The following is a 20,176-nucleotide window of genomic DNA, read 5'->3' as shown; positions in this document are numbered from 1 at the left end:
ACTTGATAGTGTTATGGACAGCGATTGTGAAACTGTAAATGTAAGAGAACCCCAAGAACTCGGGGTGGAGTTCTGAGTGCCTGGTAAAAAAGAAGGACACACACTGAAGAGACTTTTCAGAAGAGACTTTTCTTTGTGCTGTAATTTCTGAATGAAAAAGAGTATCTTTGCAAAACGTAGTGTTTATGATGGCATATTTATTAGAATTCTGCTCTTCACCAGCTTTTTTGTGTATATGGATGTGAATATGTTCTCATGTGTGATGCTGCATGAAACACAGGTGTGACTGTGGCAAGACAAAAACTCCCTGAGATGATGTGAAGGAAACTTGAGAGGAAAACCTGAGAGCAAAATTCCACACAGACAGTAACCCAAGCTGAAGATTGACCCAGCAATCCTGGAGCTGTGAAGCAGCAGTGCTCTGAGTGTGTTTTCCTGGAGCATGAGCAGCAGTTTGGAAAAGAGAAGCAGTTAGCTGGCTTCATGTGTTTCAGAGGAAGTTATGTTAGCCTTTACCCTTCTGCTGTGCTGGGGCTGTTGTGTGATAAGGGGAAGCTGACTGGTGGGAAATTGGCAGATGACCAAATAGGAAGGAAAAAAGGTACTTAAATCCATATCCAGTGTATTCTATGGATTGGGCCAGAATGTAAACAAATGCAAAAAAATAAAAATAAAAATACTGCATTCATAGAATGTATGAATATGTTAAGAATGACTTATTATTGTATTTGTGAAATATTTGGTTTAGTGTTTCCTTATAATAATATAATTATTATTATACATTATACTTTTTTAAATAACAAAAGCTATAAAATGTACCATAGAATTTTACAGTGCATGCAACATAATGTTTTTTGTATGGTATTAGTCCACTACAAGCCTCCAGAACACCTTCAGTGCACCTTGGCCCCTTTACAAGTCTCTGGAACCACACAGGAGTGATGAACACCATTCCTCCAAAAGATATTCCCTTGGTTAGTGTTTTGATGATGGTGTTGGAGCGCCATGTCTAACACGTCACCTCAAAATAGGTGTTCAGTTGAGTGTAGATCTAGTGACTGTGATGGCCACAGCATATGTTTACATCGTTCTCGTTCCTGTCCTGTGGATAGGGGCAAAAGCACACAAACAGTGCAATTATATAAGAACTGGACCCTTGACACACAAGACAAGAACACACAAAGTATTACGTGACTTGTAGACAGAATCGTGTGTACACTAGCCTATTATTCATTACTGCTATTACTAGCCTTCTCTTTATGAACTCAAAGAGGAACAACAAGGATATTTGATCCATTTGGATGACAGGTGTTTTTGGCAAAATATATACTGTAGTATTCCTACTAGATACTTACTTCTCAGTATTTGTCTGACCCCTTATGATAACAGACTACTGTGATTAGTGCTGTAACATTAGCCAGGGTTAGCAAAGAAAGTCAAAGCAGGAGTGTTTTTGCTTAAATAGCCAAAAGCACTCCATATTCAATCAATGATATTTTTAAAAAAATGAAATGGATGGAAAACTAACACTACTCAGCACTAACAAAGACTGAGCTAAACATGAAATACGGAAACTATTGTTCGAAGAAATATTAATAGAATGCAAGGTTGTTCAAATAAAAGTTTATATGATTGTGTCATACTTATTTATTGATTAACACTGAAACTTTTGTTTGAACAACCTTGTTACTGCAAAGATTATACACGAATTCCAAACTATGATGCAATTTTCTTTTACAACATGGTGGATTTTTTTAACTGAACATTTAAAGGTCATGTGGGCTGGGAATAACCTCAGTGGCCTCAGATCTCCTACAAAAAAAAAAAAACAACTCTGCCAATACCCAGGCTGACTGCTACCCAGAAGGCTATAGGGCTGTTTTGGGGGGTGTGTGACGGGGAGGGACAAGAAAGGGGACGCTCTACACAGCTAACCACGTGAACACATAGGGGAAATGCACAACATCTGTAACTCAGCCGATTTACAGCAGGAACACATAAAGGTTGGATTTGGAGTCTAATAAGAAGAAGAGAAGGAGAGAAAAAGGGCTTACAAGCATGCTGGAGGAGGGGAAGGTTGAGGAGCCGAATAAGGCCAGAAGAAGAACCACATGCTGGATTAGGAAGAAGCATGTTCGTGTAGGCCTAGCAGAAACTCTCAGCACATTTGTTATGATGGTACGATGACTCAATTCATGCCAAGTACACATTTCATAAAACCACATAACCATTCTACCATCTCACTGTAATTGAGTTTTAGATATAATTATTTAAGTTCTGCAAATTTTTTTTTAAGTTTTGAAAGCAATCCATTTGCAACAATGAAAGAACATTTCCACGCAGACATAAAGTCACATACAGCCACATCCACATCATGGATTTCAGATGAAAATAGGATCAAAAACCTATTTTTGGAAGCAAAGCGAAATCCACAGGACCTATATCATTACCGAAGACACATTTACGTTACACCACAGATGGTTTTGTGTGTGTCAGAAAAATGTAGTTCAGATAATGTGTCAAAATCCTATTCAATTAAAAGTGGAAGTAAGCAGCTAAAATGTGCTCAAGTGAAAGTAAAAAGTTGCTAATTTTAAAAGTACTCATGTATTAAAAAAGTAAAATTTTTTGTGTGAAAACTAGCTTTTATGACTTATTTAAACTTGTTAGAAGAGGATATTCGTTTTAAAGCAGCTATGCCTAGCCTGTTATTAGCATTTTAGCTACAGGAATTGATGCTAGTCTAACCTGGCATTAGCCAAGAAAGCAGGTCATCTTAGTTAAATATAGCCAGTAAATGTTAGCAAATTTTGTTAGCATTTTTCAAATTAGATTGATTTCTTGCCCTCTACGTAGGCAAAGGAGATGCCTCGTTTTATAAAAGTCTTTATATTCAAATATTTTACTGAGGTAGGGCCAGGGGCACGCATCCTCAAGTTCCCCACTGCAGTCCGTTGGCTTAGCCATCGTCAAATGCACACGGATAGATATAACGCAAAGGATATTGTGTAGGATTAGAAGGTCACTGCGGATGATGCACTGATTTGACTCTTTATAGTTTTTCTACATTCATGAACTTTATGATTGGATACTAAACTGTCTTGAAGACTCTTCTGTGGTGGACAACTTACTGACTGCTACAAAGTGCTGACGCTAGAAAAGCTTCACCATATCGATTATACATTTTTCTTTGTTAAATAAGAACACAAACACACTTTTTTTTTTTTTTTTTTAAAAAATCTCTTTATTACTAGGCTTAGCAGTACAAGTCCTTGTGAATGAGTTGCTACTGCAGAAATCTGATATCTAGAACATCTCTTATCTTTTGTACACTTTTGTACAGCTAGTCACAAGCTTGAAAATCTTGCACGTCAGTGTATAGGCTCCCCTGTATGCTGGTTTCTTGTGAGGACACAAACGTTTGAACACCATGACACAATGAGCTTTTTCAAAGCCAGATCACTGGATTGATAACTTGTTTACAGCATTATGTCTTTAAAAGTTATTAGAGATTTTGATTTTAAATGGTTAGTGGTGAGTAAATATGGTTTGTAGTTTGTAATTTCTAACAAATGACCTCTTAATGTGAACATATTTGGTTCTTGGCCATGTTTAGTGATGAAAAGTGACAGACTCTTTAGAGAAAAGTAGAATCAGGCTCACGTTTAAATGAAAAAACATTAGCTTCAGTCACACACATGCTGCAGTATAAAACTCTTTAAATTTCTCTTATTGTCAATAATCTGCAGAACTTTTAAATGTAATATCATATAAGAATGTTTATGATGTATATTCAAATATATAAAATTTGGTAGAGGGCTGGTCTGTAGTTTAGCCACTGACTGTACCTTGAACTGCATTTGTTTTGATACCTGTTATCTTCTGGTGATATGGACTTATACCCTCAACCCTGAGAATTTTTGTTTGTGTTTCAGGTGTTTGGTCTAGGTTCTGTGGCTCAGGTGGTCACAGGAGGGGGGGTTTTTGGAGATTACCTTAGCATTAATCTGGGTTTTGGTCTTGGTGTAGCGATGGGGGTGCATGCTGGTGGGAAAGTGTCAGGTAAGCTGCTGAAACATGTATGTGCATGTTTCATGTGTGTGCATGTCTGTGTAAGTGTTCTTCTTTTTTTGTCATGCTTTTTGTTAATCTGTTGAAGTGATCAGTGACCTTTGTTGGTATTATTTGGAAATCTGTTCCAAGTCTGATAAGACTGTAAGATCGCATCTTTTCACTGACTGCTTTGCCACCAGTAAGTATCAGCACTTCCTTTTACCTCTCACTAGGACTGAATTCTTCCTTGTGTTTGGTTAAAAGCATCTGCCACATGATATAAATATAAGTAAGGTTTTCAGGTTTTCTCATGTCCAAATTTAAATATTTCAGTGACACTTTACTAAACCTACAGTATACAGGGTTACATACCATCTGCATAAGCCCATCATGTCAACAGGAACAAAACCTAGATAAGTAAAGAATAAAACATGGTGGTGTGTGCTGTTAAAGGAAAATAATCAATGACGAGGTGGTGTGATGTGGACCGACATGAAGCACAGTTACTATTACCACCCCGAAGTTGATTATTTTCAAATAACAGCACATCCCGAAGTGTTTTATTCTCCTTATACTACAGCAGTTTTTCAACCCTGCTAATTTATGTTTTCCCTTACATTATAACAACTACATATAGCCTGTTACATTAAAAGCATCATGACATGATCTTATCTGGACAAAAAAATGTCACTTGATTCAGATGTTGAAGAAAGCAGTGATGGTTCACTGACACTTATTAAATGTTTATGTAGGTTTATGCCAGTTGTCAGGGATGGTTTATATACAGTAAGTGTCAAGTAGTTCTATGAGTGTGACCCTTAAGTAATGGAAAATATTACTTTTAGGATGTATGATAAATATTTAACATATACTCAGAGAAGCAGGTAGCATTGCCAGTTACTGAAGATTTTATATCTTTTAAATCTCTAAAGAAGTGGGTCTTGAATAAGAATGTTAGTGTTCTGATCTCACTCAGGTGCTCACATGAACGCAGCAGTGACGTTTACTATGTGCGTACTTGGCCGTCTGAGCTGGAAGATGCTTCCACTCTATGTAGTTGCACAACTTCTGGGCTCCTTTATTGCTGCAGGAACAGTTTTCACCCTGTACTACGGTGAATGAACATACATTATAAAGTATTTTATGAAATTATAAAGTATTTTAACCACTAAAATGTTTCAACTTGAATGTTTATAGATGCTATATACCACTACTGCAAAGGAAACTTCACGGTGTTTGGCCCCAAAGCAACAGCGGGGATCTTTGCCACATATCCGGCTCCTTATCTCTCAGTACAAGCTGGATTTTTGGACCAGGTGAGACATTCTGTAATAACTGAAAAACTTGTCGTATCATGTCATGGAAAGATAACAAACACTTCAACAAAAGAGAGAAAAGTTAATAAAATGGCTCATGACCACATTGTGAGATAGAAACTCATTCTGACTTCAGTATTCCTTCATTTATACTTTAGAAATTGAATATTCCAGTATATTTCCATCTGTCTCACTCAGGTGCTTGGCACTGCCATGCTGTTACTATGTCTGATGGCTCTGGCAGATAAGAGGAACCAGCCTGCCCCATCTGGTGGAGAGCCTGTGGCTGTTGGGGCTCTTGTATTGCTGATTGGAGTTTCCATGGGCAGCAACAGTGGCTATGCCATCAATCCCACCCGAGACCTGGGGCCTAGAGTCTTTACAGCGATTGCAGGCTGGGGATTAGATGTATTCAGGTAAATAGAATGCATAATAGATTACGTTTTGATTATGATAGACAGGATTGTAAAGTACGCAGAGCCCTTCTTGTCCAGAACTGATAATTTGATTGGCTGCTCCAAGTTTATGCTTTTGCCCACCACATAAACAAACCAAGCATTTCAGGTTCTGTAAAAAAACAGACGTATAGTATACTATCCCTAAAATCCCAGATAAATTCACATAGTTAGTGGGTAAGTGGTGAGTGATTTTCAAAGAATATTTATTCATTCATCATTCACTCATCTTGAATATCTACTTTATCTTGGTGGATGCAGAGCCTATACCCATGAGACCAGAGTACCATGCATACCCCTAGAGGCAATTTTGCATAGCCAATCCACCTACCAGCATGGTTTTAGGAGGTGGAAGGAAACCAGAAAACTCAAAAGAAACCCAAGCAGACATGGGAGAGTGTGCAAAATTTCTAGGACCTACATATAAAACCCTCAAAGAGTACATGACCTGTTATTTAGCTCATTTAAAAGGACAGACCCTGATAGTAAATTAGCTTGCACATGTATTTTAAAGTTCCATAAGCCTACCTTTAGTAAATTAGGACCTATATATCCACCATAAAACCTTTAATTACATTATGATTTATCTTTATTGTCTTAAATGAATTTTTATACGATACGGTGGTGCAGCAGGCAGCATTGTCGCCTCACAGCCCCAGGGTCCTCTGTTTGATTGTGACCTTGGGTTTGGAGTTTCACACATTGTCCAGGTTCTCCAGTTTCCTCCCTAAAATATGCTGCTTGGTGGATTGGCTGTGCTAAATTGCCCCTAGGTGTGTGCATGGTGCCCTGTAACAACTGGCGTCCCATCCAGGGTGTACTTCCATCTCATGCCCAGTGTTCTGGGATAGCCTCCGGATCCACCACAACCCTGACCGAGATACAGCACTTACCGACGAGGAAAAAATGAATGTATTTCCACTTTTGTCGTTTCCACAGGGCAGGCAGATGTTGGTGGTGGGTGCCCTTGGTAGCGCCATTAGTGGGTGGAGTGACTGGAGCTTTGATATATAAAGCTTTCGTGGAACTGCTCCATCCCAAGCATAAGGATAGAAAACCTGAGCACAGTGGATCATCAGAGTGCATACCGCTGGATCAGTGTAAGAAAGACAACGCAGATGAGTGTGTGAACTGTCAACAAGTCGAGTACCACTGGAAACATGAAGACGAGAGAGGAGCTAGCGAAAAACTAGATGTCACAGTGAGGCCAGTCTAGCATAGTAAAGAAGTGATAAAATCAGCTCCTGCCTGTTTCACTGGACGGATGATTGGAACCTGTTTGGATCTTCTGAACACTGAAGGTCAAAAACTCACTAGACAAGCAATTGCCATGACCATTGAAATTGAACTGGAACAAAAGAACTGTTTTTTTCCTCTCAAACATTTTATATTCAAATGCATTTGAATAACATGCCTATAATTTCACATCGCCACACTAGCAGGACCATTAAACTACATGTTTGTATGGAAGAACCACAAAACTGCATCACATTTTAAATCACACGGGGGCCATATTTAATTGTTTTATTTTTAAACATTTCAGATTATTTTTTAATTTATTTAGCCACAGTAATGTATTTATCACTGACATCTTGCTAGAGTTTAAGTTTCGTAGGCTATCCCAGATACACATGTGACAAGGTTGGTTTAGTTATTGAAAATTAATCCCTCACCAGACACTAATTTTTACTGTTATTATAAGTTAATAAGACAAAAATTGCAGATTGACTTGTTAGAGAAACCGTAAAAAACCCAAAGCCCTCCATCTTGAAGACTTTCCCATGTCAGAAAACTGTTACAAAGCTGTGATAAATGTCACCATCTCAATGATTATAGGTTTTTCTTTCTTAAACAGCATAGTCATTGATTAGTAGGCTTAGATTACGTGGCACCTCCACTGTACAAGTCATTGTGAATGAGTTGTTGTTACAGAAACAATGATGTATTAGAAAGAGCATGATTTAAATTACAGCCATAACTACTACTACTGCCAGAGCTGCTGTTATAGAAAATTAATCAACACTTTCTGACCCATCAGAATTGAGAATTCAAAAGCGCTGTAGTGTATATTTGTTGAAGGTTTAATCAATTTAGGTTACACAAAGGAAGACAGCTTGCAGTGAAGCTAAATGGGATATTTTCCATCATTCATCACACTGACAGAACCTGATGCTTCTTGCTTTGCATAAACCTGAACTTGGGATTCATGCACAATTACAATATCGCACTCTTAACTCAATAGTTTTGGGTATGTTCAAATAAAACATTCTATCCCCAGTGGCCATGTGATTGTCTCTTCATGCTTTGCCTGCCCTTGATCCCCGACCTTTGGCAGGACCTCCACTTGCTGGGGCCTGGCTGGGCTGCTTCTTCTTGGGAGCAGGGGGTTTGGTTTTGCCACGGAAAGCCTTGTCTGGGTCCAGCTTGTTCAGGAATGTTTCACCAGGCGTATCGAGATGGGAGTCACCATGGAATGTAAGGGGCTGATAAAGAGATGCCCATTGCTGTATCAAAACAGAGAGAGAGTTCAAGAATGATCACTGTGCTGGGTTGCAGTCACAGAATTAAAGACCATGATAAGTGGGACACTCAATTAAAAAAACAAAAACAACAACTTTTTATTATTAAATCCTTTTAGGGAAATTGATTTGAATGTGCAGAGTGGTCAAAGTCTAAAAATAGTCAATGTATTGTTTTTTCCTTAAACAGCATCACCAGCAAAGCTGTATCATATATAGGCTATAAATGAGAAAGCAGAGAAAACAGTGAGGACGTCCAGCTGCAAACAATGAAAAATAAGAAATTGAGCCATAATGTTGAATTATTGTGCAGGTTAAGCCACTGAGTTTACACTGGCCATGACGTAATTCATTCACTGAAACCCGAATTTATTTAGTTGCTTTCTTACTATGAGTCAGCAAATATATTGTGCAAATTTTCTGCATTTTCCATCAGCTTATTATAAACATGTTACATTATTATTATTGCATGTAAAACTTTATTAGCCTGCAGAAATAAGTATGAATCTTCTTTCTGTGCACTGGGTTTATAAGAGCATGTATTAAAGCATGGCTGGTTATAATGCTCTAAGGAGATTTAATTCCACTTGTAGAGAGCTCCATCACTTGCAGAGCAAAAACAAAGACTTAAGGAGATACAACACAGTCTGTGCTACAGAACAGCCATAGACTTTCTGCTATTAGGTTCTGTGGAGAGCACAAACAAATATTTGAGCTGTAAAAATGACCAAAACACACACACACACACACACACACACACACTTCTATATAGCCAGATGAATCAGCTGCTGGTGATGTAGAAAGGGTGTAACATCAGGAAACAAGGTCACTAAAGAGGTTCACTAACAAACACAGTAAAAGAGTCAGTGGAAAATCTGACTTAATACTGAACACATGGAAGTGTTACAGCATCAAAAAAAAAGTAAAGAATTTTTAGCATGTTGCACTGGTTTTCTGTTTTCTTGATAAGGGTAAACGTGTAGGTCTTTCTTCTGTTGTCTAAACCATGTTTGTGGATTTTTAAAATGTTAAGAAGTTTATTATTTAATATAGAAATTATGCTTTATGATCTCCAAAACAAAGAAAGATGACATAGCTTCATGTCTGATAGTGAAATCTGATAGTATAGTTCTTATTAGTAAACAGAGAATCTAGTACCAACTTATGAACAGTGATTAGAGTAAGATGGTGAAGTTTTAAGGAAACACGCAAACTGTCATGTATTTCCCTCTCTCGTCGAGCGCTGCATGCACGCTATACGGTGCATTCTTCTGTTATGTCATGTGCTTTTTTTTTGTTTTTATGTTGTCACGTGTTTTTGGCTTGATTCATGTCTTGTCACCTCCCATGTCTTGTTACTGGTTGTCTCCCTCCTGCGTCATTACTCTCAGCTGTTTTCACTTTGCCCCTTGATTAGTTTGTGTATTGAAACCCTCGTCTTTCTTTGTTTGGTGGTGAAGTATTGTTCAGTGTTTGTCTACCTGACTTCATCAAGCCGTTTCGTTCTGTGCTGTTACTTTCCAGTTCTTGATCTAGTTCTGTTTCCTGGTCTGTGTATTTTGGATATTCCCTGACACTGCTGTTTGCTGATCGCCTGACCTCTGTCTGTGTACTGTTCCCGATTTCGATTAACGTTTTGGATTTGTCTGTCTGCTCTCCTAATAAAACGCTTAACTGCACTTGCATCCATCTCAGCCTTCTCTCCCATGACACAAATGAAAAGCAAAAGTAACATTTAACCTTTCAGAGGAAAAAAAGGTTAATAAGGGTTAATAAGATCTACTTTTATAAATAGCTTCTAAAAAAACACTATAATGTAAAATGTGTATGTTAGTTATTTAATGTGTATGTGTATGTTAGTGTCTATATGCTGTTGGCCTTTAAGCGTTTTTTTATTCGTGGTTTTAATATTTAATGTTGCCTGATGGTAACTCGGGGTGATGTGATGATGAGTATACTCCTACCTTGGCTTGTGGACTGGGCCCGTATGGGGTAAAGGCGTACTGCCACTCTGGCAGCCCTAAATGTGTTATCATCAGCCTGTAGTATGCGGTGAAGGAGGAAGTGAGAAAGTGCCAGTATAGCGACCGGTCCAGGAACCATATTTCACTCTGTTCAGCCACAGCGTCTAGACATCACCAGCCATCAGGACATACAATAAAGAACAATACAAAATGACAGAATGAGTGATTTGCAAATTATATCAAACTGCCTCATCTGTTACACTTGCTCTGTGTTCGGCTTCAGATGGATGATCACCTGGAGTGCAGTTTTTGTAAACAAGGCAGACCCTGCCGTTTCCACTACAGGGGTCAAGCTCAAAGATTCGGCTACGGGAGTCAAAGTGAGGCTCTTCTCGTTCCTTTGATCCTAGAGAATTAACAATAAGGTTTAAAGATACAGTTATTCAATATGAAGGTACAGCTTATATAAATACAGCTTACAGTAATAATAATGCACTGTAAAAATGGTTTAACACACTGGAATAAAATTTTCTAACATTTCCTCACTTTCTAATTCATCCTTGAAGTCAAGGTCAGCTAACGTGGGTGCACTAGGGAGGGAGTAAATGTTGGACTGCACCAGCAGACGAAGCTTCGCTACACTGTTGATTACCATGCAGCCAACAGGGACAGACTCATCTGTAAAACACAGTTATTCAGAACAACAATTAACATGAAACAAGACACTCCTAGCAGGCAGAGAGAAAAAAAAAAAACTCACATGAAAAAAACCTGCTGTTGGTGGATGAGATGCCTAATTTTATGTTCAGGTGTGAAACAGAAAATAGCAAGACAGAAAATAGAAAGACCAAAGACTGATAATAAGCAAAAGAGGCCAGAGTCTTGCCAATTTGGGGTCTACTGACTCACAAAATCGAGGTTTGTGAGATCAGAGGTCAAAGTTAACCTAGATATAGTTGGTGCGATGCAACCAGAACTGCTACCAGAAGCAAATAAACATCTTTCACCCTCCATGTCCTTTCCCCTTCAGTGAATGTGCTTTTGTGCTAGGTGAATTTTATTCATGTAAGTGCTTTCTTCCCTACTGCCGTACCAAGGAATCAAATATCGCTAATGTTACGGCTAAACAGTAAACATTGGCTCTTCTGGATTCCTTGAAATTGTGATGATCAGTATGGAAAGGAGCAGCACAGTGGCACAGCTGGCTGCAATCCTGAGCTCCTGCTAACATGTTCTCCTCACGTCCATGTGGATTTCCTCTGGGTTCTCCGGTTTCCTCCCAAAAACAAACCAGTTGGTAATTCAGCGACTCAAATTGTGAACGAGTGTGTGTGTAATTGTGTGTGTGTGCGTGTGTGTCCTGTGATGGATGAACTGGTGTCCCATCCAGGTGTCTTCTCGCCTTGTGCTCAGGGTTTCCAGGATAGGCTCAGAATCCACCGTGATCCTGAGCAGCGATGTGCGAATGAATGAAAATGCTGGAACTCACTTTCCAGCTTGGAGCTCCAGGTAAGCGTGAAGCCATCTGTGGTGAGGTAGAAGTCTTTCAGGTCCTCCGGCAAAGTGCAGTTGTTTTTCTGAAGGACACAGAAGCACATATATATCCCTGATGTACATCTCCATTCATGTGCACAAATATATGTTGTTTCAGAGTAACTGTTTTATTTATTTTTTTATTTATTTACCTGCTCCCATGACAGGAGGCATCGCTTCTCTGCAGGTTCTCTCTCAACAAACCGCACATCTGACACACTGGGAAGACTTTCTGGGGATGTAATGAAAAAACAGATTTAATAAATGATGTTAATGAGCAATGAAAAGACTAAACCAGAAGTTCTGCATATATTTTGATGCTTCTCCTGTCTAATACACCTGACTCAGCTCATGCAATGCTGGATGATTATGTGATGAGGTGAATCAGGTGGCTTAGCAGAAAAAAAATACAGAAATATGCAGTCTTTAATTAAAATAATCCTAATCCTTACTCACCTAAAACCCGGGTTATTCCGAGGCAAAGTCTTTCTGAAAACCCCTTGATGAGTGTCTTTTCATCCTTCGCATCCTCCATTCCCACCTGCCTGTGTCTTTTTTTTTTTTAAACCCACCGCATTCTGGTAAATCCCGCCTTCTGCGCTAGGGTTGGCTAGTAGACAACAGGGATGTGAGTTGATTCGAAAAAGAGTCGATTCTCCGATGCCAGGCCGTGGACGGTTATGTGCCAGGCATTGGGAATCGAGACTCGTCTCCAGTGACTCGGAGTCGATTCCCAGCGGTGAAATGGATTCAGCTCGTGCACCGACAATGTAAAATGGTGAAGTAAGAGTTTTATTTCTGTCATAAATGCGATATTTTTTACTTTTTTTTCGATATTATTTTATTTTAGAAACAAAGTAAAATATCAAATTTACGACATAAATAAACGAATAGCCAAACAAACAAACAATGCTAATGCTAAGGCACTATAAGGTTACCTATCCCAGTGAATTAAGGTTCATTTTAATTGTTTTAATTTTGTTTGTTGTGAATAAATAATAGCATTTATCATTCAGACTATAATACTACCATAATGGTATATTATCTACTTAATTAACTGTACAATTTATTATTTATTTGACAGGGTTTTCTGTCCTGTCCCTGAAAATTATTGTGCAGAATCGATTCTGACACTCGGAATCGAAATCTGAGTCGACTCCAACAATTCTGGGAATCAAACAACTCTCATGTATTTAACGTTAGTTGTCTGAATACGGGTGTGAAAGTAAAGTATTGGCTGAAAACGTCATACAAACACACCGTAACCAAAAACACAGAAATACTGATTGTCTATTGGTCAATACAATGATAGACAGCTTGTTTAGCGAATAATACAATCCGAGCAGGGTTTAGCCTAGAGGAATAAACCAATCACAATCACGGAAGGCAAAAAAAAGGAGGAGCTTTCTAGGTTCCCCTGGAAGTGGCGGTTTGTTTCAATATGGCGGCGGTTGCTGAGGGAGAAACGGATGCTGCTGGGATTTATTGGATTAACGACAGTATCCTTAACGTTTTTGTCGTATTTTTGTGTAGTTTAAGGATGTGATTTATTATTAAAGCTCGCTATGTTTAGGTGTTGTTAATAGTATTAGTTATAAATTTTAAAGCAGGGGTTGAAGTACATGGTTCCTGAAGGTTCATGAAGTGTGAAGACAACTGCAGTGAAATGTGTAAACATTATTATTATTATTATTATTATTATTATTATTATTACTACACAATATTTTGGGTTTTTTTTTTTTGCTTTAGTAATCTGCAGTTGTATCAGTATCACTTTTTCTGGCATCCTGTAACACTTAGCTTGGCTTTTAGTCCAAGTTACCTTAAATATTTCTAGTTACTTACATCATTTATTCCACATTTAACAGAATTTTGTTCACCCTGCAAATTCCATTACTGGTATATTAATATGATATTTAAGTTATAAGCTAAAGAAAAAGAAATGTAAATGTTTATCTGTATGTCTTGCCATCTTCACAACAGCAACAAACTGCTTTTGAATACAGAACTAGAGAAAATCTTGCTTAACCATGAGCAGCTTCAGAAGACGAGCGAGCCGTAGTGTATGCTCCAGGTGAGACATGAAATGAAACAATTAATTAAAATAACCAAAAGCTTTGGAACAAGAGAGAACCTGGTTACTTTTCACAATTCGTCTATGCAGTATTGAGATTTTCTGATGTTAATGACAGAACATTCCACAACATTATACATAACTATAAATGGATAAAGTGTACAATGTGTCTTTTTTTAATTAATACTTTCAACCACTGGCAAATTGCTGTGATATAAGAGGCATAACACTCTTTGGGGTGTGCACTTATAGAAAAATAATCAACTTCTTGGTCGTAGCCTTAACTCGGATTCGTGTCGGGCCACATCACCCCACTCCGTCGTTGATTATTTTCCTATAAAGTGTTTTATTCCTTACACAATCTTGCATAAGCTTTTTTCCTGGTAGTAAGAGCTAAGATTTGTCGTTTACTCATCTGATTTTTTTAAAACTCCTCTTTTGTTGCCTTTTTCAGGCATGAGTCAAAAGATGGGACTGAAGTCTGTGTCCAAAATCAGTAATGAAAGGAAGGCCAAAGGGAAACCTGCCTTAGACATCAAAGGGAGGACTGGGAAAACGCCGGGCCGAGTAACAGATTTACCCGTGGCGAAGACATCTTTACAGAAGATCTCAGGATTTTCGTCCAAATCTAAAACTCCACCTCAGGAGTCAGAAACGTCACTGACTCTGGTGTGTAAGCATTTATTTTACACCCCCAGATGGAACAGATGGAAGAGAACTTACCCTTCTTCTTTTTACTTTTTACAGGACGTCTCTCATAGATTGCACGTCAAGAGCAAGGCTTCGTTGAAGGACCTTTGTCCAGAAGATAAGCGTCGCATCGCCAACCTGATTGAAGAGCTGGCAAAGTACAAACGCTTCTCATACGCATCTCTCCCATTTCTGTGGCTGTGTAACATGATCAGAGAATTCACGTTGCTCGAAAAGCATGGTTATTGAAGTACCAAGAAGGCATCAATTATAAAATGAGTGGATCCTTATGATAAATAACCCTAGTGCATGTGATATCTTTGAAATGAGGGCAAAAGTGTGATTTATTTTCCCCCGTCACGCTGAATGTATGTATGAATTTCTTACTCTTGATCTTGGAGTACTCCTGCTCTGCACAGTCTTCCCTGCTAATTAGCTAATTAACAGACTTGGACTGTTGTAACAGAGAATATTTCTAGACCATCGTAAACAGTGTTTGATCTAAAATGCCTTTTGCTTCTCTAATTAATGTGCTTGTTTGGTAAGGTTTTGACCCCATCTCAAAAACGTCATAGTTTTTCCTGACAGATTTAAAGAATATTAAAAAAAAAATTCAGGGATTAAAAGGTGAAATAGTTTTAAACATAACACACTGTTAGTTAAGGTGTAAAACACTATGGAGTGTGCTGTTACAGTAAAACAATAAACGACGAGTTGGTGCGATGCAGAGGTTAATTATGAAGTTGATTATTTTCCAGTAACAGCACATCACAAAGTGTTTTATTCCTGTTTAACTACAATAATTTATCAGATGATATTTTTTTAAATTAAAGAATGACATGCTGTACGTTTTATCCATTTATATATGTTATTGCTTATGTTATAGCGGCTATAAACAATATAAACATTGCATCACCAGCCACTCTTTTTTTTTTTTTTTTTTTTTTTTTTTTTTTCTTTCTTTCTCTCTCGAAGTTGATAAGACAAAAATGCATCTTGAATCTCCTTCCATAGATATAAAATCAACATATTCTCAACGATTACATGTTTTTGAATCAGTTTATGTGGAGTATAGAAGTGATAAGGTATTAGAGGTATTAATATACAAATTGAAATATCGTCAGAGCTACATTTATTGAAAATGAATCAACATCTGACCAATCAGATTCGAGCATTCTGCAGCGCGGTAGTATAACTCTAATTTAATGCTATGAGTTTGAACGTGTTTTCTTTTCTAAGTATTTCTAAGTGTCTGATTTGTCCACCCTGCAGAGTAAGTGAAGAGAAAGAGGAGTCTGTGCAGAGGCTCAAAGATGAACAGGAGACGTTTGAGAAAAAGATCCAACAGCTGGAAGAGCAGAATCAACTCATCGTACAGGAAAGAGAAAGTATCCTTTGTTATCCAGGTTTGTGTAAGTGCTGGAAGTGTAGAAGTTTCTCTTGTCTGCTTATTTGCTGACTTTTACATGGCGTTTGCCAACGTGTACACTAGAGGGCAGTGCAACATATTAAATAAGAATGAACAGAACAGAACAGAACGAAGTCTTGTGTTTCACAGTAGTAGAAATAGAGAGAAGAAGCAAGGTACAAAAGAAGGTGCAACATTTTTTGTACGCATGGTTGACGTCTAATGGCTTTTTTTTTTTTTTTTTTTTAAGTTAAAAGTAAATATAATACAAGATACCATCAAATTTTGCTTTTGAACTAATTTTGCTGAATTCTGAAGTCGAATTTTTGATATTGAAGCAGAATATTTGTCACCATCTTTGATTAGATTTGTAAATTACAGTGCTAACATAACAGTTGGAATATGAAAATTCAGCAGTACGAGCTACATTTTTGCTTTTAAAACAGAACTTGAAGTACATAATCTAACTCATCTCTTGAATGAAATGCAATAAAATTGACCCTAGTTTTTCCCTAATGGAAAGTTCGCATATCTGACTTATTGTGTGGTTATGTCATGTATGGATAGGAAGGTGTTTTTTTTTTTGTTTGTTTTTTTAATTTTTAAATTTTTTGGGGAAAAACATTTTTTACATATGAGTTAGTTCACAGCCCTTTTTGTGTGTGTGTGTGTGTGTGTGTGTGTGTGTGTGTGTGTGTGTGTGTGTGTGCGCAATACCTACTTTACAGCAGGGGGCAGTGTTGTTTAACCAAAAATCCCTCCCTTTTCTATATTTTCATTCTACTAAAACTGCATTTTAAACCCAGGACAACAATCCAAACTCATCTTCTGGATGTTATCCATATTTTAAATATAAAATATAAGCATAAGTGAGTTTGGTGTAAGATGCTGGTGATACTCTGTTGTATGATAGGCTAAAACTTTTGTTTGGGATAAGGTTTACACATTGTTTTAACCGGTTTACCTCTTTCAAATTACCGTGGACTAGCGAGAATACACAGGCGTTTTTTTACCTCCATGACAGCTCATCATTCAGTCTAGTAGTTTACAGCATCCAGTATTTGGCAGCTCCACCGTATTTTGCCATTTTGACGTGGGTCAAAGAATGCCGAAGCGTCAATTTCGCTCAACAACATGAAATATGAGGGGTAATCACCGGCTGGTAAATTGCCCTACTGGCACCAGAGCTCAGAAATTAGCAGCGCGCAACTCAATTAAGTGCACTTTAGCTGCACGTCCTGGCATTTGCACTAAACCTCAAACCCTATTAAAAAGAGATTTTACTCTAAGACAAACTGTACGAGGGTCTCCTGTGGTGATGGGCTGTCTGAAGGCACCGCAGAGACGCTGGCTTTTCGGGTTGTTCGAAAAGGTTAAGGGGAGGCGAAAGGCAAACTCATTTAAGGAGACTTGTGTCGAATAATCTCCAGAACAATCAACTCCGTCTTATCTGCCAAGACCAGCGTTATCATGGGGATTCTTCATCTTTGGATTGAAGTGTAAAAAAAAAAAAAAAAATTAAATTCTCTGATGTAGGATGAAATTTGAAGCTTATGCATAGAATGAAATTAGAATTTTTATCACTTCTTCTTTGGCATCCTACGCTACGGATCTGAGCACCAGATTCCATTATAGAGAGAGACGCCTTGTTCCGCTATAAACAAATTTACATCAAGCGCCATAGAAGACACAAAAGGGAAATAGAATGCATTCATCAATATCATTAATCTTCTTTAGGTTTGGGTGGCAGTGCTTTGAATAGCATTGATGGATGGGAATACTAAAACCACTTTTGTAATAGTTTGTTTGCTTGGTTATGAGTTTGTTGATTCTCTGGTTCTTTGGGGCAAGAACCCATGAATTAGCTTTCCATCACAAAGCCATTACTCAAGTTCTTCATGAGTAATTACTTTTCCACACGTTCTGATAACTGGAAATGACAAACCACATTTTTGTAATAAGTGAAATATAGCTGTCCTGCTAATCAATTTGTATCACAGCTTATGCACACACACACAGACACACACACACATACACACATGTACTCGATGACTCGGCTTGCTTGGTACTGAGCTGTTAAAATATTCTCTTCAGCAGGATTTTGTTCCACCTTGAGGCGGATTTCATTATTTCATTTCTGTGCAGGCTGACAGGGGAGTGAATCATGTTGACAGTGCCTGTCTGAAATATCGAATGCGAACTGTGTGTTTTTGGACGGGGGAGGAGACGCCATCGGCCGCGCTTTTTCCTCCCCTGATGTCGGGCCCGTGAAGCTCAGTGCGATTGGCAGGTGACCGGTGGAGTTGCCACGGTGTACGGTGCGCTGTGTGAGAGAATCTTATCAGTCGCGCTCCACTCGCTCCAGTTGTTTGGAGTTCCTGCTGTTAGTGTGCATGTCTACGCCCCACCTGCCTATCGAAAAATCCAAAGACTCTTCAGCAAGTGGGATAGCGCGTGTATGTGACGTGCCGCATTAACGAGATGAGCTGTGTGCACTAGACCAGCTTTCCATCCTGTTTTAAAACGAGAGCTGTGCTTATTCTCTATTAGAAAAGTCGACAGTTGTCTGTGGGTCGTCAGTTATTCCTAGTGCTGTATGTCTGTGCAGCTCAGAATATGTGGAGATGTATATTATATTATGTATATTATACTAAACTGTACTGTACTATACCATACCTCAATATTATGAGGTTGTATCAGGGTTAAGAACGAATGGGAGATAGAACCTTATAATACTAACGTCACAATATATGATTTGAGTAAAATGTCTTGAATTCAGTTAAGAAAGTAAGGAATAAAACACTTGAGGGTTTGCTGTTCTAGGAAAATGATCAACAACAGGGTGATGTGACATGGCCCGACACAAAATGGAGTTACTCTTGGCACCACACAGTTGATTATTTTCCAACAACAGCACATCCCAAAGTGTTTCTTTATTCCTCTTATACCACAGCAATTTGTGTTTATAGTTTATGTAGATAATAGTTACATGTAATAACGTAATAATATCTGTGAGACAAGTTCGTTCCTGTTATTGCTTACATTATCATAGCTATAAACAGTCGTTCCTTGACCAGCCTCTCTTGTGCTTTTAATAAGATGAAAAAAATGCAGTTTGCCATGTTACTAAGAAGCCGCAAAGCTCAACCTCCTCTGTCCTGAAGACACTTCCATGGTGGGGAACTTATTGACTGTCACAAAGTGCTGACACTGGAGACTCCTTCCATAAATGTTAAATTAAGGTCTCCTTACAGAAGGCTTAACCATATCCATGAGTATATGGTTCTCTTTGCCAAATAACAAGACATTTTTAATCGTTTTATAATTAGGTTTAGATTATGTGAAGTGTCTGCTATACAAGTCGCTGTGAATAAACTTTTACATAGAAATAATGATGTATTAATGAACACCTTCTGAGCAGTCAAGGTTTGAGAAATCAACAACAACACTATACTGATTTATAGCAACTACATCAGTAGTATTGGAGGATCTACACAAGCACTGTTAAAAAAGAAAACAGACTCAGCTTTGAGAACCAAGGCTCTAAGCTGTAAATGCGTTTAAATATACATGAGGCTTTAGGCTTATAAAACATATGCTGTAAAGTTAAAAGGCAGAACCACTGAAAGCTGAATTTGCACGTGTGTGTGTGGGCTGGTGACAGAGGGAAAGAAGCTGAGCTGGCTATGTCACGCCGTCATTAGACGGCCCACTCGGCGTGACAGCGGTTCTGCTCCACATCGGTTCTGTTCTAGCTGCTACAGTGTGCGTGCCAGCTTCCTGTCTCCGAGCTTGGCACTGTGCCTTGCCCTGGCCAGCCATACGCAGATGGAGGAGTCTGTGAAGCCTTCGCCTTGAAGAAACTGGTGTCATCCCCCAGCAGTGAGCCTGTTTCTCTGCTCCTTTTCTCACTCGCTGCACTTTTCACCAAGCCACAAAAGCACCGGCTGCTTAAATTCAATCATGGATGTGTTCTCGCCACAAGCCATAATAGCCTCCTTTTGTCATTGATATAAGTTAATGTGTTGTTTACAGGACAGCAATTGGATTTTTTTAATAGGAAGATTTCAATATTACACATTAATTCTTTAATGATTTAATGAAATAAATTATGTATTATATATAAATTATAATTCTCATACATGGCTTATTTTTGGCTGATCA

The 20,176-nt window shown here is 38.4% G+C and overlaps 3 protein-coding genes across 8 annotated transcripts in view; 2 read left to right on the top strand and 1 right to left on the bottom strand.

Annotated features, from left to right (window-relative positions):
- Positions 1 to 1,923: 1,923 nt before the first annotated feature.
- Positions 1,924 to 8,104, top strand: aqp7 (aquaporin 7). Of its 2 annotated transcripts, XM_026928845.3 has the most exons (6): positions 1,924 to 2,178; positions 3,936 to 4,062; positions 5,030 to 5,167; positions 5,251 to 5,369; positions 5,568 to 5,785; positions 6,764 to 8,104. In XM_026928845.3, the coding sequence occupies exons 1-6, from the start codon at positions 2,059 to 2,061 to the stop codon at positions 7,038 to 7,040; spliced, it is 999 nt and encodes a 332-aa protein (XP_026784646.1). In that variant the 5' UTR covers positions 1,924 to 2,058; the 3' UTR covers positions 7,041 to 8,104. The 2 variants fall into 2 exon arrangements, with proteins under 2 accessions (XP_026784646.1, XP_053095989.1); XM_053240014.1 differs by lacking the exon at positions 3,936 to 4,062 and having other exon boundaries at positions 2,047 to 2,178.
- tpgs2 (tubulin polyglutamylase complex subunit 2) lies at positions 7,888 to 12,431 on the bottom strand. The gene is made up of 7 exons (XM_026928848.3): positions 12,297 to 12,431; positions 11,993 to 12,072; positions 11,797 to 11,884; positions 10,854 to 10,985; positions 10,603 to 10,713; positions 10,308 to 10,471; positions 7,888 to 8,328 (listed from the first exon to the last, which is right to left on the bottom strand). The coding sequence occupies exons 1-7, from the start codon at positions 12,373 to 12,375 to the stop codon at positions 8,122 to 8,124; spliced, it is 861 nt and encodes a 286-aa protein (XP_026784649.1). The 5' UTR covers positions 12,376 to 12,431; the 3' UTR covers positions 7,888 to 8,121.
- A 163-nt stretch (positions 12,432 to 12,594) lies between these two features.
- Positions 12,595 to 20,176, top strand: part of kiaa1328 (KIAA1328 ortholog) — a 46,666-nt gene continuing 39,084 nt past the window's right edge. Inside the window, exons 1-5 of one of the 5 annotated variants that reach the window (XM_053240013.1) lie at positions 12,595 to 13,339; positions 13,876 to 13,914; positions 14,369 to 14,583; positions 14,662 to 14,762; positions 15,877 to 15,992. In XM_053240013.1, the coding sequence (XP_053095988.1) occupies positions 13,282 to 13,339; positions 13,876 to 13,914; positions 14,369 to 14,583; positions 14,662 to 14,762; positions 15,877 to 15,992 (529 nt within the window). In that variant the 5' untranslated portion in view covers positions 12,595 to 13,281. Of the gene's footprint in view, positions 13,340 to 13,372; positions 13,511 to 13,823; positions 13,915 to 14,368; positions 14,584 to 14,661; positions 14,763 to 15,876; positions 15,993 to 20,176 lie in introns of those variants that run through there. The other 4 variants (XM_053240012.1, XM_026929172.3, XM_026929171.3 and 1 more) reach the window with 4 other exon arrangements.

The sequence above is a fragment of the Pangasianodon hypophthalmus genome, chromosome 15 (genome assembly GCF_027358585.1).
Source record: "Pangasianodon hypophthalmus isolate fPanHyp1 chromosome 15, fPanHyp1.pri, whole genome shotgun sequence".
NCBI classification, from domain to species: domain Eukaryota; kingdom Metazoa; phylum Chordata; class Actinopteri; order Siluriformes; family Pangasiidae; genus Pangasianodon; species Pangasianodon hypophthalmus.
The sequence above is the reverse complement of the archived record's forward strand: the minus strand, read 5'-3'. Positions and strand labels throughout refer to the sequence as shown.